Source organism: Ixodes scapularis, unplaced genomic scaffold (assembly GCF_016920785.2).
Source record: "Ixodes scapularis isolate PalLabHiFi unplaced genomic scaffold, ASM1692078v2 PGA_scaffold9__187_contigs__length_104089568, whole genome shotgun sequence".
In the NCBI taxonomy this organism is placed as follows: Eukaryota; Metazoa; Arthropoda; class Arachnida; order Ixodida; family Ixodidae; genus Ixodes; species Ixodes scapularis.
The window spans coordinates 101,085,849-101,104,416 of record NW_024609884.1 but is presented as its reverse complement, the minus strand read 5'-3'; the positions used below and the strand labels follow the sequence as shown (position 1 = coordinate 101,104,416).

At 43.9% G+C, this 18,568-nt stretch overlaps 1 protein-coding gene across 2 annotated transcripts in view; it reads right to left on the bottom strand.

The window, feature by feature from the left end:
* The window catches only part of LOC8025164 (protein l(2)37Cc), a 92,142-nt gene extending 76,890 nt beyond the window's left edge, over positions 1–15,252 (bottom strand). The window contains exons 1-3 of one of the 2 annotated variants that reach the window (XM_042287544.1): positions 15,183–15,252; positions 12,821–12,904; positions 10,171–10,268 (exon numbers count right to left, since the gene is read on the bottom strand). In XM_042287544.1, the coding sequence (XP_042143478.1) occupies positions 10,171–10,258 (88 nt within the window). In that variant the 5' untranslated portion in view covers positions 10,259–10,268; positions 12,821–12,904; positions 15,183–15,252. Of the gene's footprint in view, positions 1–10,170; positions 10,269–12,820; positions 12,905–15,182 lie in introns of those variants that run through there. The other variant, XM_040501828.2, reaches the window with a different exon arrangement.
* Positions 15,253–18,568: the final 3,316 nt, after the last annotated feature.

Below are 18,568 nucleotides of genomic sequence, written 5' to 3'. Positions count from 1 at the left end.
CAGGTTTGGAACCCCGTTCCATAAATGTTGCAACCGAGACAAACTTTATATAGCAAGGATGTGGCTGCAGGCGACACGAAGTGCTTCAACTCCAACTTGTGACGTCCGTCGTTCATGGGTTTTCGTTGAGCTTGTCCAAGAAGCTAGACTTGGTGTCACGTCCGACCGCACCCAATGTCATGTGTGGTCGGGATGAACTGAGGCATTAGGTCACATGACCCCACCTTTGCTTTGAGTGTCACTCAGCACAAAAGCTGAGGGAGGCGATTTCGTCTGCTAGGGGAGAATCAACAGTATTGTCTGCCGAGCTTTAAGGGACTTGAATGGTCGACTTTTAAACCAGTTGTTTAATATTTTTTTAAATTTAAATGGTCTATTCATTTTGTTGCCTAAATGAGCGTCTATGACGTTTCATCTCCATAGGACAATTTTCCAATAAGCTGCAGGAGGAGGTATACAGCTATTGATGTAAGTTGCCTCACTTGGCAAGGAAATCTATCATATAGAATTGCTGCAAAATATTCAGCATTTCTTAGCTTCAGCCGTAACTAGAACATATGGGGGGTGCGGCTATCTGTTCTTTACCCTGAAATCTGCACTTTTTCTATGTAAAATATTAATTTGAAAAGCGTTTCACCTAATGGGGCATTTTCTCCTCATCAAAACCCAACTTTTTGGCAATAACAATTTCATTTAAATAGAAATATAAATATCTAGCAGCATTTCTCATTAAATATCAGTTCAGAAACCTCCACAGAGAAGAATGAATTCCACAATTCATTGAATGATAGATTTCCTAAAACGAAAGTTGCTGCAGAAAAGTCAACTGAGAAATCCTTTTTGAAGTTTCGACACCACTGCATTTGATTTTACTCGTGGTGGTTGCAACTAAAAGGCACCCAGAGCCAGTGGCGTCGCAAGGGGGGAGTCGCGGTGGGCGGCCACCCTGGGTGACCCTCGTGACGCCACTGCCAAGAGGTGGTGCTTACACCCAATCTCCTGCATGGCCTTGCTGAGAGAGCTGAAAACGCTTTTTTCGACATGTGGACATTGATTATGAAACGAGTGAGGAATTGGATATGCTTGCAATACACAAACCAGCATCAGCAATTATAAGCAGGGAAAGCATCGTCGAAATACAAAGCGGACAAACCCACGTGGCTTTCTCTAAATAAGTGTTGGTTTTAGTTGGTTTTCTGTTCCATCAGAGCAGGCTTTTCGATTCTTGGCCATGTGCATAGCCTCTGCCACAGGAAAGCTGGACTTCTATGGTGTTCTTGCCCAAATAGTGTTGACTCTCATACAAATATGTTTAATGCAACGAAACTGCAAAGAAATGTCCTTTCCAAACGAGAGTATGATCATTATTCTAGGGTGTACCGGTGTGGAGCTACAGCTGTTAGAAAATAGAAAACATACAAGTTTCACGTTTCCAAAACACGATTTTGCATCGTCGGCTTACCAAAAATGTTTTATTTCTCTGTAAATATTTCCAATATTGCAATAAAAATTTGCAGGAGTGTTAACTATTAGTTGTTCAACCACAACAAATAAAAATTTAAAAAAGTTGTTTTCTCTCTCAAAAATTGCAAATTTAAGGTGGTGTCCCGCCTTAAAAGTGACATTTCACGTCTTTATGAAGTGTATCAATGCCTGATGTCTAATGTTAGAGAGCATGATGCCAAGTATGGTACAACAATATGTCTATTTACGACATGCTGGCATCAATTGGTTGTTCTGTTTCCAAATTCATACATATTCAGCACAATTTGTCGTGCTTGACTCGCAAATGAGCCTTTGGCAAAAACCGTCGTAACGTGACTTGGGGATGAAAGCTTCCGCGCACATGGCTCGGCCATTGCAGGCACAAAATCACACGGAAAAACCATGCAGAAAAACATGGTGAAGCAAGATCGCTGAAGCTCGGAGCACTTGCAGTGGCTTAAAGGGGGTAGTGTAGTTACCGCATAGCCCCCACCATGCATCGAGAATGGCTGCTCCTTGGAAGACGGTGCAGGTGGTGATTCGATTCGCAGCTCCAATAGGGTGCCTCCATCGGCTGGCAGATTGAGGCACCCTAACACGCTTTATAATTAATATAAATACCTCAAAAACAATTATTGTTTCCAGTGAACTTCCAAGGACATGGTTTGTGTTTGTAGGTGAATAAAAATGTGAAACTAGCAGACATGAATACATGTCTCATTTTGCAGCCACTTTTTTTGATCAATTTGAAAATAGAACCGTTGAAGCAAATTGGAAGCTCATTAGGTGGGCTCTGGTCGAGTCATTAAACAAATTTGTTCCCAGGATTTCAATACAGTCTGGCTCCCAGAAGCCTTGGTTCTCTGCTACACTAACAAAGCTTCTAAGGAAAAAGAAACATTTTTTTTGAACCGCCAAGTTATCAGGGTCTTCTGACAGATGGACGAAATATCATGAATGTGCTTCAAAATACAAGTATGAGGTAGAAAAATCTAAGCACAAGTATTTCAATTACTAAAAACTAACCCTCAAAAATTCTGGCAAACTATACAAACTCCCAAAAGCTCTCTACCAACCAAATTTACCGATTCTGACGGAACTGAGCTAACGGAATCTCAGGCGTATGAGACTTTAAGCCGTGTTTTTTCTAGCATGCCCACGGAGGAAATATTTCCGTTGCCTTCACTGCCCTCTTCACATGAAATTGCCAATGAAATGGCTAGGTTTGGTGTCTCACCGGCTGGTATTGAAAAATTAATAAACAACCTCTCCTTCAATTCCGCCCCTGGTCCTGACGGAATCTCAACCAAACTTTTGAAACTAACAAATAAAGTGTTGTGTGCTTTATTATCCAGTTTGTTTAATCAGTCTCTTAATTCCGGTGATGTTCCAGCTGACTGGAGACATGCTAAAATAACTCCAGTGTTCAAAAACGGATCTAAAATGTGTTTAACAAATTACACACCCATTTGCTTGACTAGCGTGCCTAGTAAACTGATGGAACACATTATTTTTTCACATATAAGGAATCACCTTTCTTGAAATAATCTACTGTTTTTTAACCAGCACGGTTTCCGGCAGTCCCTTTTACGTGAATCACAGCTCTTTGAATTAACTACTGACATTCATAGAAGCTTACAGGCCAGGAAAGATACCCATGCCATTTTCATCGATTTTTCCAAAGCATTTGATAAAGTTCCCCATAGCCGGCTAATTGAAAAACTTTTCTCCTTCCGTATTGATGAAGGCGTTATAAGATGGGTAGAATCATTTTTAACATCTGGAACACAGTATGTTTCTCTTCATAATCAGGCCTCTTCATCAATGGAAGTATGCTCAGGTGTACCACAGGGAACCGTGCTGGGACCATTGTTATTTCTGCTTTATATTAATGATTTGCCTAATTGTATTAACTCAACTATAAGATTGTTTGCTGATGACTGTGTTGTGTATGCTAGAATTACTAATATAGCAGATTGCATTTCCTTGCAAGATGACCTTTTTAGCATTGAGTCTTGGTGTTGGAAACGGCAGATGGAAATTAACGTTCACAAAACTAAGTTCATGGTATTCAGCACTAAACAAGTTCCCTCTGTATTCAATTACACTTTATTTAATGCCTGTGCAGAAAAAGTTATGAAATATAAATACCTAGGCGTTTTTCTAACCAGTAGCCTCTCTTGGGAATGTCATATTAATCATATAGCCGCTAAAGCTAACAAATCTCTTGGCTTTCTGCGTCGTACTTTATATCTCGCATCTGAAGAAACTAAACTTGTAGCTTATAACGCCTTAATACGCCCCATTTTAGAGTATGCTTCTGCCATTTGGAACCACCACCAAGTCTTCCTTGAAAAAGAGTTAGAATCCATCCAAAATAAAGCTGCACGTTACATCCTAAGGAATTATAACCACTCTGTAAGCGTTACCTCTTTGAAGTCAATTCTCAACCTTCGTCCTCTAAGTGAACATAGAGCTGTATGCCAACTAAAACAACTTCATAAACTTTTCTATCACCCTCCATCTCGTAAGTCTACTTATTGCATACCTGCCTCTTTCATTTCTCGCCGACTTGACCACTCCTGCAAACTTCACCTAGACATTCCCAGGACTAATATTTACAAGTTTTCACCCTTGCAGCTCGCCATTAAAAACTGGAACATTATACCAGAAGCCGTTGTCACGATAACGGACCCTCAAAAATTCGCCGAAGCTGCTATTGGTTACCTGCACCTGTGATACGCCCATTGAATTCATTCTTTTTCTCTTGTGGCATTATTGTATTGTGTTTCTTGCCAATGTCCCCCCCCTTTTTAATACCCCTTGTGGGTCTTAAGGGGAACTAATAAATGAACGAATGAATGAATGCTGTGATCCGGTCGTGAGAGCTTCCTGTTTTTTCGCGCTTGTAGTGGTCTTGTAAAAGACAAAATGTTTAAGATAAATGCATCCAGGCCGATCTGTTTCGTCTGGTCCAGAGTCTGTCGGAGTAGTTGGCTATCACGTTGAAACACATTTTTGCGACCATGGCTCACTCTGATGACCACAGGCGATCGAGACAACGCAGCCCGCCGTTGAAAACACAAAGCGCCCACGCAACTTGCAACACAGTCCACAGCTGCGAATCGGCCGGAGCCAAGCTGGCCAAGCCGGAGCCATAGCCGGAACGACGGTGCTGCAAGCGCCAGTGCCACCTGTGGCCGTCCTCTAACACTGTGCCGCTTCTCCGGTTTCGTTCGTTACACTACCCCTTTAAGCCACTGCAGTGCACTGGAGTGTTGGAAGCTGGAATGTTGCCAGCAGGTATACGTTTCTTTTCTTCACCAAACGACCAAACCACGTGCGTTGGAAGTATTAGAAAAACTTCATTTTATCAACCTTTTAATAAATAATTCTTCGAATTACATAAATAAAATGCTGTGCAACGTTTACGCAAGAAGGGGATATTTTTAAAACTTCACTTTTACAGACTACTTTGTCCCGAATAGGAACAACCTTTTCAAAGTTATGAACCGTCCCTTTAGGCTGTGGTCGGGCCTAAGCCGAAACAAAGTATAAGAGCAGGACTGTTCCATTTGAGAAATATAAGAAACAAACTACATTGTGTTGAAATGGTTCGTCAGTCAAGGCTTCTTCTGAATGCAGGCTATAATCACCATGTGAACAGTGTTCCAGTAAGAAACCATTATTTTTGCCAGAAGTGCTCATAGTCAATGAATCAAATGAATAAAAAAAACTCAAATACCCCGAAAGTCTAATCGAATTACTTGTTGAATGATTATGCGATTCAAATTCGAAACTTTAATATTCGTACACCCCTACTTTGCACCACTTGCTGGCTAAAAACCATGTTTTGCAAATAATAAACACCGAAAGACAGAGCTCCTGTCAGACAGTATCATGTAAAGTGGATGCCATTTTCCCTTTTGAAGAGCTACCTTGAATGACCGCAGTGATGTGCTCCACTGAACTTGCTTCTGGCAAAGTGTGAACCCAGTATGCATCCTCACATGAGCTGGACCTGTTCGTTTCCTTTGAAGGGCTCACTGCTCAGTAAAGAAAGGTCTCCTCTCAGTAACTGAGAAAACTGGACTGTGTCCTCAACAGACATTACCATATCATTCATCCAGTGACCTGCCTTTGTGAAAACAAGACAGGAGGTCATATCAAGTCCCAGATCAGACTAGTCGCAATATTCAACAGAGCTATTAAAGGGGTACTAGTGGTTTCTCAGACCACTTATTTATGGTCAGAACTCAGCCTATGGGCTCTAAGCATTCTAAAAAAAACCAAGATTACATTGATACCCAGCAGATTTCTCTATTAAAAATAGGATCGAAGATTGCGACATACCCCTTTTGCTGTTTTTCAGTACAGACACCGTTGGACGTGCGACAGCCAGTCCCCAGCGATCCGCAGATTCGAAAATCAGTCCCCCACTGGCCGGCCCTTTTGCCAAGCGGGAAACCATCACTCCTGATTCACTCTAACACGTTTGACGACGCCCTTCTGCACCCAAAAGTAGAAAATGGGGTGTGGTACTATCTTTCATTTTGTTTTTAATAGGGAAATTGGCCGCATATCAATGTAACCTCGGGTTGTTTAGAATGCTTGGAGCTCAGATTGGAATGTGGCCATAAATAGACCATCTCAAAAACCACTTTGGTGCCCGTTCTAAGGAGGACTCTGGCGTTTTCTTTTTACGGTCACCTGATTTGCCTACAAATTGTCTAAACGACTAATAACTAGGGTGTGCATTTTCCGGTTTTAACCGAAAAACACCGATAAACATCCGTCGGTGACGAAAATATAAAATCGGTTAAAACCGAAAAACACCGGTGGTTGGATATTTTCGCCCTGGTTAAAACCGAAAAACACCGCTCGTTGCTAGTTTCCGACCTAGCGAAACCCCTTCCCCGTAGAGGTTCGTCAAACGTGTTATCTCGTGGATCCTGCATTCTTCCAGTGTTTATACATGGCTTGCAGGTGGCGTCAGTCCGCCCTCCTTTCTGGGGGTCAAAAGCGTCTGGTGAACGCAGTGGAAGCTAAGCTTTCATACGCCTTTCCCCTATTGTGTCTCCCGTGGCCCCCTTTTGTGGAAAAATTAACGCAGTAGAGGGTAGGCTCTCACGTGCCTTTTCCTCATTGTGTCTGGCCAAGTGATGTCGGTGCAAGCCATGTATTCAGAGGTTGCTGTGGTTCCTGGAAGACACTACCAACGTCCGTGTCGTACAGGAGCGTGCGTTTTCATAATTGCGGGTTGCGAACCACAAGGAACGTGCTGCCATGACGGCAGCACGTTCCTTGCGTGTAGATGCAAGCATCTACATGCTTGCAAATACTATAATGCTTTCATCTACTAGACCAAGTGTGAGAAATAGTTGCTACCTAGAGAAGAAGTGTATGAACTATGTGAATAAAATTGGAACCCTCTGTCTGTGATCAATCGTTTTTTTTTTCACCGATAATCACCGATTTTAGCCTCGCCGCGAGACGTTCTACCGAAATACACCGGTGTTTTGAAAATAAATAAACACCGAAAAACATCCGCCGATTTTTCTCACAAATAAACACCGGAAAGTACACACCCTACTAATAACCCAAATATTAGGCCAAAATAATTTTATTTCACAAAGTTTTAATTTTTGTCCTCGCACTTCTTTTCAAACTGAAAGTCCCTACTGGCAACAATCAAAAAGTGATGCTGCTGGCAGGCAGGGGCTCACTCTCTGGGCAGGAAAATTTCTTCCCAACTGATTAGAAGTTTGATGGTGACAAATGAAAGCTTTGAAAGCTTGCTCCAGCACTCGTACAGCAGCACAAAACAAATGCGCACTATTCGTGACTCCAACCAATTCGTCGCCGCATAGCGGCAGCGCCAAGAAGCTCAGGAGAGGAGGTCGTTTCGACTCTGTCGTCTGCTATCGCTGCTTGGTTCTTGTAGGTAGCATAGAAACAAACATTGTTTCCAGTAATTATTTTTTTTGATTCTGCCATGTCATTCCTACGCACTGACTAGAAGAAGGTTTCTACCATCGAAAAACCGCTTTGTTTTGAAATGTAACACTGATTTTACGCCGCAGTGCAGGAATTTGTGCTGGTCCGCGTGCTGAGCGACGAAAACAACCTCCTTTCGTTTATTTTGCCTGAGCAGTGCGCCCTCTATAGTTTGCTGGAGTACTGTGCTTTCTAAACTGTCTGCTCGACCTGGAAGCCTGCCTTCCAGTGACAGCATGACACTGAAATGCCTGGGTATATTTGAATGTTGGTTTGGTATCACCTTGATTTGCCCATTTCACAATAACTATTTTGAACTTGGAGAAACTAAACAGCAGGCCGGAAAGGGTAAAGGCACCCAGAAAGTATAGTTAGTATGGGTAGCTCAAAAAATTGCTGGAATAGCCCTTAAACCCTTTTTGTACCGCACACGTCAAAATCAATCAATCGTAATCAACGATTTGCGAGCACCGTTGCAAAGCCTCTGATGCGTTTCTGGACAAGTTCCAGCATCTGGTAGTTACCATAGGCATTTTAGTTCCAGCTTCCATATAGCTCTTTTGTTTCCCATGAGACTGCGATTCATCTTAACCAAACATGGAGTTTAGAATCGCTAGGGCGCTCCGTGCTACCAACATCGAATCTTCATCAAGCAACACACCTCCTCAGAAGCGCTTCAAGTCTCGCGATTCCAGAGTGTCTGCGGTCGATTTAGTTGCTCATACTAGCACGAGCGAGTCGGAAGATGATGTCTGATCATCAAATCTTAATCCCGAAAGCAAGGATTCATCAAATAAGCCAGGAACTACAACTGCGTGTTAGTAACGCTTGGTTTGGTTTCGGTTTTCAAGCTCTTCACTGGTCTTGCATGGAAGTCCGGGCAGTTTGTGCTTGTTGTCAATGAATTTGGTGGTTTGATTAGACACTCTAGTTTGAGTTTCTTCATACTGCAGTGATTTTTTTCCCCAGGAGATGGCAATTTATCATGAACAAACACGTCGAGGAGATAGCCGTCCAAGAAGAAGAGATAGCACTATGCAGCAGTGTGCAGGATTTCAAATAAGGCAAAAAGAGCTGATGTCCAGTGGGGATCAAAATGCATTCTATCTTGAATGGAAAGAGTCAAACAGATGATGAGCACTGTACATACTGCCAATAAGCACGTTGCTTGCAAAAACAGGGAAAAAAGACACATGGTCACTGATCTCCATCAAAAAGCCGCAGATTGTCAACGACTACAATGCAGATATGCGAGGAGTTGACAAATTGGATCAGTTGATTAGATCGTACAACATCCTGATGAAGTGTGTCCATCGGCTCAACACTCTTCTTTTACTGCATGGACATCTCAGCTGTCGACATTCTCTCTCAACCCACCCAAGTACTCTACACAAGTGCACATTTGGATCAGCTGGACTTCCAGACGGAGCATGACCAACAGATTCTCTCACTTCATGTAGGGTATGTCGACCCCCTCCTACCCCTAAACAACTGCACCCAAAAAAAAAAAAAGAATAAAGAAAAGAAATAAAGCAAAATGAAGAAGCGGGACAATTGCACAATGTGTTCCAAGGAGTGTGAAGTTGACCACAAGACAAATGTCTTCTGCCCTATGTGCTACATTTCACTGTTGTACCATATCCAGAAACTACTTCACCAAATGGCATGAATGCCACAATGGTTGAGACCATGTGGCAGAACTGGAAAAGTTTTTTTTTTTTTTTTTATCTAGAGCACTGCAATTTGCAGTCTTTCTTGGTATTGAAATTTAGCATATTTTGTGTATTTTGAAATTTTTTGTTAACTTTTGCAGTTATCTGCACATCTTTCTTATCTTTGTTGCATTGGCCACAACAATTTTGGTTTTCAGAAATTGAATTTTGCATAATTTATTGGGATCCTATTTCATATTTACATATATAAAAAGAGCATTTATTGTGCTACACTTGGATATACTGAAAAACATTTTAGAAGCATACAAAATTTTGTAGAAAAAAAAAGGAGGAATATTGCGAAAAGACCTCCCAAAAATAGGCAGTGTTCCCGTTGTAAGGAAATAGTTAAGGACCAAGTAGTCAAAAAGTATTTCAGGTAGAACGAAGGTTTGGTTAGTGGGGTTCCACAAGACCCAACACTCGGCAATGAATGTCTGTTAAAGGTGGCATTAAAAGGCCTAGTAAACAAAGCCAGAGGGATACAAGGTACTCCGACATGGTTGCTGCACTAGCTCTGGCACGGTGGGACCACGTGAACTAGTCCAGCCGGTAACACAGGGGAATGGAAAATGAAGGGGAGCCAAGCTATTTGAGAGATTACCAAGGTGGATGCAATCCTGTTGTGATGGACCTCCATTTATAATAGCCCGCGTGCCAATGCTTGGCATCCGTCGCTGTACTCTTTCTTCGCTTCAAATGTTCAGACATTTCTTTCAGTGTTCCCCAGCATGAACTTGCAGTTACACCAAAAATTATCTGTTTAACATTTGGCATAGTTGGTGCTCACACGGATTCATATGAAAAAGAAGTTTATTCAATCTGACATCACACTTTTTGGTGCCTGTGCCTATTCAAACAAAGGGGATGTGCAAAATTCAGTGCCTGACAGTATTAGGTAATAGTGCATCTGACTGCACACCTTTCATCATAGACGAAATGAGTAATATAAATACAATGACTTTGCAAGACTTACCATTGTACAAGGCACTGTTAGCCACACCGCCAGCCACAGCTAGACCAATTCCGAGTTTACCAAGCGTGTTGAAAATTTGTGCAGCCATGGTACAGATGCTGGAATTAAAAACATGCATATGATTGTGAATACGCACAACCCTGGATCAGCGAAACATTGATACCTCACTGAAGCATTAATTGATAGGTAGAATTATTGCAATGGTCGTATCCAACAAGAAAAACAACTATGGCCAACTCTGTAAACTTCTTACAAAGAACTTGGCATAATTTAAAGGGTCTAAGTTTCGAATCCACCCGAGTTTGTCAGCCAAACTTAGGCAGCTTTACTCGTGCGAGTTGCCTAAAGCAGCATTAATCCTCTAAGAAGGGAAAGTGTATTGTGTGTGTTCACCACGTAGAGTGAACACGACCTATTGAGCCCAAGAGCGGATGCAACCAAAGGCGGGGGAGCCACAGAGAAGCATGGGAGGCCACAGACTGGGCACGCTTCTGATAACACCAACCGATTAAATAAATATATCCTTGCATTATCCCAAATTAACCGGTACATCACAGAAAGTATGCAAGCAACCTGGTTAGGAAACATCAGAATCTAAACCTTGAGATATAAAATAAGGCAGTGTCTATTCTCCCGGCTGCCGGGAAAATAATTTCCCCCAAATTCTGTCGGCAGTCGCCTTTCCATTGGCTGTTAAAAATCATGCGACAACTGCCGGTACAATACTGACTTTCTTATCCTCCTGGCATTTCATGGAAACATGTCTCATCGACACTCGTTACGCAAATTGCATGCTGTAAGGACATTTCGTCGTGCGTGTATCATTGGGGGTGCGTGATAACCTACCCAGCCCACCCATTCATGCCACTTCGCGGTGACAGTCTTCAGTGGCCCATTAGAAAAAAAAAAGCTAATCTGAGCTGTCAATGAAACAATCTGTTGATGAAACATCATTCGATGAACTGATTGCCTCCGCCAATGGAAGCCAACTGCCAGTAGAATTCCACGGAAATTATTCTCCCGGCTGCCGGGAGGATAGACCCTACAATAAAATAGGGAGTTTTAGGACAGCGTATGCAAAGAATACATGCCTTGCACGTGATGTCAGATGGTACCGTACCAGGTACCTTCTGCTGCATACATTTGGAACCATCCAATTTGTTGTTCTTGGCGAGCACAAATTCCATGGTGCCAAATGTATGCTGCAGAAGGGCACAGGAGAATGGTACGAGCAGTGGCGGCAGACGTGACGTCAATGCAAGCCATGTATAGGCCAGTGTCTACTCTGTTCCATGCGCCATGTTAGTTTATGCTGATGCCATGACAGTGCCCGAGCTTTTCGCAAGACTCCGCTTTTTTTGTTTTTTTTTTTGTTTTTAGAAACCTTCGCACATATCATGGTGCAAGAACGTCAGAAATGCATAGTCACGAAGCTCCAAGAACAACACCAACGCCAAGAGGGCTGTAAAAAAGCAAAAATCGTGTTTTATGCGCAGAGCATAAAATGCTCTGCGCATAAATGAGCCTGCGCTTGAGTTTATTATTTCCCATTTTTATCGATCAAGCTAGGATTTCGGACACTGGTCATAGCGTCGTCGCCACTGCACTTGCGCCTAACGTTAACTTCGCTTTGACTGAGCTATTTTATTGGTCGCAATTTTTTGGAAATTGTATGCGCACTTCTTTGCGCTCCTCCAAAGTGAATTCGTGATGCACGAAAAGTTGGCCAAAGCAAGACGAGCAGCTCGAAAATCGCGGCTCCCAGGATCGCGGCTACAGCCGCTTTGGCGGTCGTCATGAGTGCGACGTCCGCGGCATCCTCGCGACTGCAATTTTCAATACAGACGACATCGCACTTTTACGGGAGGTGCACGGACAAAAGGTTTGGAAGAGCCGTCAAGGTGGGCAACGATCGCGGGAAACTTGCTGCTTGCGACGCGCTAACATTTCTCGGCGAAGGTCAGTACACGAGACCCGGTCTTGCCAAGGCGACGGAAGCGGACAAGACCGGTACACCGCTGCCGTCGAATATTTACACAAATCTTAATTGTTACTCTGGACCAATACTGTTTGTTTCTTTCTCAAGTTACAGCATTTTGTCTGTGAAATAAAAATTGTTATTCTATTTCGGTGGCGTTACAAGAGCGAAATGCTCATTTTTGCATCACGGCGGAGCGTGCGCTAACGGACATCTTCCATCAAACTAAAATCAATCCAATCGATTCAGACCTTTATTAGTATTAGTAACACTACTTACAGAAACTTGGACGACCGCAAGAGACCGGCACATTACGCAAATGCCCTTACCCCGAACCAAAGGAAAAGCGCTGCGCTAAACTTGCAAATCAAAAAGATAATCCCATGTGTGAAAAAGGCAAATGAGAGACTAACTGTTAGCTTAAAAATTAAAATTATTACAAAAAAAACAGCTTTCTAGCTGATACAAGGCCTGAAACTGCACCGGTCGGATTTGCGAGGCCATGAGGTTTTTGCGTTGGAACTATCGTACAAACGCCCTATTTTTCGTTCATATCATTAAGGCCGACAATAAATTCGGTAGAGGCCCACAGCAGGTAACGGATGCGCTCGCGACAAGAAGCTTTCCGAAAATTTAAAATCGATAAATTCTACTGCTCATTTCATCATTTACCTGGAAACAACGTGCCAACGCGAGGACTCGCAAACTCTTCGGCGTAGGCCTCCCGAGCACACTTCCGACTTCGACTGCTTCGACCAACCCCCGGACGGATTCCATAGGGCCAATGGAGTCGAGTTTTGTACAGTAGCGCCGAATTCCTCGTCCGTGGTGGGGGGCTCTCATTACTTGAACGAGTTAACTTATTATTTTATATTCGGTAAATTGTAAAATTATATTAAGAGCTAACCATGCTATTAATAAAATATCTGGCTTACTTTTCAAAACGACTTCTATATACACGTTTGGGACGTAGTAGCCTACTTTGAAGCCGTTTCTAAGCCAAGCCGTAAAGAATCCAACATGGCGTCTCTTTATTTTTGTAGGGTGGTTCTCGTATGGATCGCTTCGGGGTCGTGCTGGAGCCTGGATCCAGGCTCCTGAGCATCACGCCCGGTCCCGGTAGTGTAATAATAGGGACTTTTAACAAACCGTGTTCCGCGTATCGCACTATCGGAGCCTTTGAAGCATGCTTTTAAGTGCGCGCCCCGCTGTCACGGTATCACTCCGGGTGCGCGCCTATAAAGCATGTTTCAAAGGCTCCGATAGTGCAGTACGCGGAACACGGTAACAGTTCGCTAAAAGTCCCTAACGTAATATACGATGTGCGATTTCGCTTTCAGCTGTATAAGGTGCGTAGTCATGTGTGTTCGTTGTTCTTCTGTTTCGAGGCGTCCCGCCGTCCAGTAAGGAATCCACAGCTGCGACCGAAATATTTCGAGGTACATTTATTGCACAGATGCTAAAACGGAATTAAGTACAGCACTGCACCTGCATACGCGCAAAAATAAAACATTGGCAAAATCATTTCGTCAACCTCGCCCACAGCTGCAGTTGCACATCGCCAGCACCTCTCTGTCATCTGTGCACGATCTCATCACTTCATTATTACATGCTTGGCCGCGCACCTTCTTGGGAATGGGCTTTATCACTAACTTTATCACTATCACTTCTTGGGAATGGTCACTAACATATATCTTTACAAGTGTACACATTGACCCACATAATTACGCATTCAACATGCCAAGTTGGATCAGCTGTTCACTGAAAGTAAAGTTGTTCACTGATTTAAGAAATATAAGCTACTTAGGTGGCCCCCAGCAATCATTACCTTCATTTTTACATATTCAAAGCTTCTCACGCAAGCAAGATGAAAATGTGAAATAAAGCTTCGAAAAATGTTTGCACTCAACAGGCTGGATAACTTGTTCGGAACCACGAAGTGTCCGAAGCTTTCTTCCTCCTTGAGACGACGTTCAAATGCTCGTTCTATATGTCCCAGCATCTGTAATGACAATGTGGTCATGATGTTTAAAATTTTAAACTGATTTAAAACAAAACAAATGTCCATCTACAGCGAACAAACTAATGACATAATGCCATTGTCGCACCCGGAACCATGCAGAAATAAATGAAACTTCAAATTAATATATAGGAAGCCTCATTCTTTTGTTTTATTATCCTCCGTCTGTTCGAGGACCGCCAAAGACCATTTTCAAGATTAAACCTAATTGTTACACTTTAAATAAGCAGTTGTGCACAAATCGAAGTGGAGCTAGGTGTATACCATTAACTTCATTAAAACCGTACTTGTTCGGGGGAAAGCATATGTTTTTACTGCGAGAACGAGCCTGCAAACTAACAGCTATGGGCAGCAGAAGTTTAATGGTAAGTTCGCTGAGCAAATAAAACTGAGTACGGGAGATACATACTCACCTGCCTTATCTTGAAAAAAAAATGAACAAACAAAAACTTGTGGTCTTGGCATTTGCGCTGTTCGTGCACCATCGGGATATGGCCACGTAAAATGCACCTCTCAACAGTCTCTGAAAGTTCGCACCAAAATATCCATCGAGTTCGACAGGCGCGCGGAACGCCGGAGCGCGAAACTACGCTCGCACGACCCTTGGGTAAACAAAACCACGCGACGCCGCCGACGCCGCCGTCCGCCGTTACGAAGTTTCAAATTTGGGCGAGGGTAGAGCGAAGGGGGGGGGGGGGGGGGGGGGCAGCGGCGCCTTCCAGGGCACCGGCGAGGCCAGCGGGTCGGTTTAGAGTTTTGGTTTTAGACCGAAAACAGAACGAACAGAAAGAAATATATAAAATAAATTGCATTTTATTTTCATGGTGCGGTGAAGACGTTTTGTTGAAATTACTGTTAGCGGACAAAGTTTTATATTTGTATTTTTGTATTAATGAGAGCCCCCCACCACCTAAGCGCTGCTGCCGGTGGCGACGCTATGCACAGCGCCGCTGATGGTGGCGACGCTAATGTCAGCGCCGCGAAACTGGGACTGTGACCGGGGGTTGCTTCGACTTCGTGCGGAAAACTCTGGATGGATAGATAGATAGATCGATCGATTCTACTACAGGGGTCGCTGCAGTGGCAAAAGTTTGAGAGGATGGATGAATAAATAAATGAATCTGACTGAGCCCTTTGGAACGGGCGGTAGCTTACGGCATCTAGCAATTTTGTTTTACCATTTAAGCTTATAGCGAGTTCGTTTCATCCTCGCGACTGCGCTACTCTGCTCCTGAGCAGAGTAGCGCAGGAGTAGCGCAATCTAGAACGCCGTCTCTCGGCGACTAGCGGCGAACGCCTGGAGGTTCCAACTGCGGTCAGAAATGCATGGAGAACGTGAGAAAATCGTTGTTTCTTCAGTTTTGTGGGGATGTGCGGAATGGAGATCATTTTTGACATAATAATGAAACATTTTAGAATAATATGCGATAAGTTTTGTGCCATACAAGGACGTAACTTTTTTTTTAAAAATTGCCTGAGCGGCATCATGCAGCAGACGACACGGCGACGTCACACCATTCACGTGACCCGCTCCGGCCAACCCGAAAAGCCCATCTCCGCTGCGAGCAAAAATCGTCTGCTTCAAACGCCATTGCCTTGGAAATTGCCTTCTCAAAATTTGCACACGCATCCGATATTATTAAAACTTTGACAAAGTGTTTAGTGCTTTACTAACTTCATGACAGACTAGTTTTGAAAGGTGTGAACTCGCCGTTCATTTTTTAATCAGCCGTGTTGTATCGATCTCCATGTATTCTCCCATAGGGCGGGCCGCCTCTTAGAACCCTGAGTACCACGTGTGACGTGACTCGCGCCGAGCCGCTCTGTCGGCCATCTTGTCGGCAAAACACGAGGTTCAAAGGATTGCGCTACTCTGCTCCGTAGGAGCTATATAGTGCTCTATGGTTATGGTGCCTGGATCGCGTCTTCGACTGGTGTGTTTAGCGTCCTATCCCGCCCATACATCAAAAGTGGTCCCAATGTGGCAACAATTGACGCGAGTGTCATGTAGGGAGGCTCAAGTGAGGGTGCGTGCAACTGCTAGATCGGCGATCACGGGACATGGACGCCATTTAATTGCTAAATTTTGCTGGGAGTCTATGGGGCAAAGGGTCGTTTTCTTTCCTAACTCGGGTCATAAAAGCCCATTAAGGTGCTTGAATAATTTACACAAGGTATAAATGATTACTTTTCCATAGCCGCCAGTTTTGTTGCGATAGGTTAAGTATTTTTTTAACGCGAAAAATGGTAAATTCCGCCATCTTGGACGTTGCTGCTTGTCTAGCAACTTTGCTTTCTCCGCTCGACGTTTGCAATTCTCGGAGCGAGAAGGAAGCGAGAGAGGCTGCGCCAAGGCGCTCGTTGCTTGCAATGGGAGGCGAGAGGAGGAAAGGCGCATGGAGCAACAGAGTTGCAACAGAGCGGGCGACTGCTCTCGTGCAGGCAACACTGGCGCATATCCTTTCTCGAATCCTCTCCCTCAGGCGCCGCCATTAAATTGCAAACGCTCTCCAGGTTTTGAGTTGCGCCCACCCTCACTACAGCCTCCCTAGTGTCATGCTGTTGCCTGTCGCGATCCTGGCGGTTGGCCGTAGAAATGCTGGCGAAAAGCACGAGCGAACGCGAGTGTCGCTTTCGTCACGGCGTCCCTTTAGGCGTCCCAACTTCCGGCTGCTGCAACTTCCGTGAACTGTCACAGTGGAAAGCGACCTGCAACAGAACAGGCGTCTGCCACTTATACCGCAACTGTTGGGGCGCCGCCAGGGTCGCAACAGGCGACAGCGTGACACTTCTATGACGTCATCAGGCGGAAATCGAGGGACCACTTTTTTGAACCCGGTAAACACACCAGTCGGAGACGCGTTCCAGGCACCATACTATGGTGGCTAGAGAGTTGGGTCTGTCCAGCGGCGGCCGGCGCGCGGCACCAAAAGGAAATCTGTCGCCAGGAGGCGCCTCGGAAGCCCTGTATGCTACCCGACCGCGGCGTCAGCGGCAGTTTGGCTGCGCTGGGGCCGAAATGCGCTGCGTGCGGACCTTTTTCCGGCCACTTGTCGGCTGTGTTTTTTTTACAAAATTAATTGGTGTGGCATAATGAAAGTCTGATAAACCTGGATTTGATAGTCGACCCGATTTTGGAGCGTCGACGAAGGTAAATCCCCACTTGAAGTCGTTCTCTTCTCACCGCAACGCTCTCGGGGTAATATAAAAAAATGGGGCAATTTATTTTTTTTTTCTCTCGTGTACTATGTTTTCAAAATACGTGAAACGTCCGCCGAGGTATCAGTAGCCGTGACGAAATTTCACGTTTCAAGCCGCTGTGTTTCGTCTATCAAATGAATCGACACTGAACGGCTCAGGCCTTTTAACATTAAAATATGTGTGAGGACGCTGGATACTTCTGGAGCAATTCCCCTGTGATTCAAGAGCAGACATGGCTGGCGAGAAAGAACGCGAAAAGTTGTCATGACACAAAGCAAACAATGCATTTTTGGCTGTTTACATGTTTTTGCAACGTGTAAAACTAGCAATGAAATACGAAATCGATTTTAAAAGAGAGTGAGCGAAGTAACATATTATACATCATAGGCTGTTTATTTATAACAAAATCGGCGGATGTTTATCGGCGTTTATTTATTTCACCAAAACCGATGCTTTTTTGCGAATTTTCTCATGCAGACGCTAAAAACGGGGATCATCGGGGGGGGGGGGGGGGGGGGGGGGGGGGAGGGGGCAGAGATTGCGAATGTGAACCACCGCTGAAGACGAAAAACATTCCAAAGTTTATTTACGTCTTTTACACAACCTCTTTCACACAGGATTGTTGTATATGCATGCATACATTCCTAGGCTCGTGTCTGTCACTGACGCCCGCTCCTTCCTGTTGACGACGCGAAAAGTCAGCTTCATAAAGTCGTGTTGAAAAGTGCATGCAACCAGCTTAAAGGGATGCTGAACCGAAATTCGGATTTCAGAAAATAAGGCTGCAGACAGCGTTGGGTAAAATACATCTAAAAGATACTTCAGGTAATTAAAGTACAAAGTAAATGAGACGTGATGTACTTTAAGTAAAATTGTATGAAATACACTGGGAACAATTAACGTACTTGAAGTAAAGAACTATACGTACAATGTACTTTCAATGTAAAGTACAAGTATTTTAACACAATCTTTCATGACGCTCTTTCATTCCCCTATACAGCAGAAGACCCTCTTCTGAATTTGGCACCCCTTGCACTGGATTGTAGCACCCAAGGGGGTTAAATGTAATAGGACAGAGCATGACATCAGCCCCATAGCTCTCATAGAAAAATGTCCTCTCCTTAATAAAAAAAAAAAAAAAAATAAAAAATGCGTGTCCAAGCGAGCTGGTGATAATTAATCATAACGTGACACCCGAG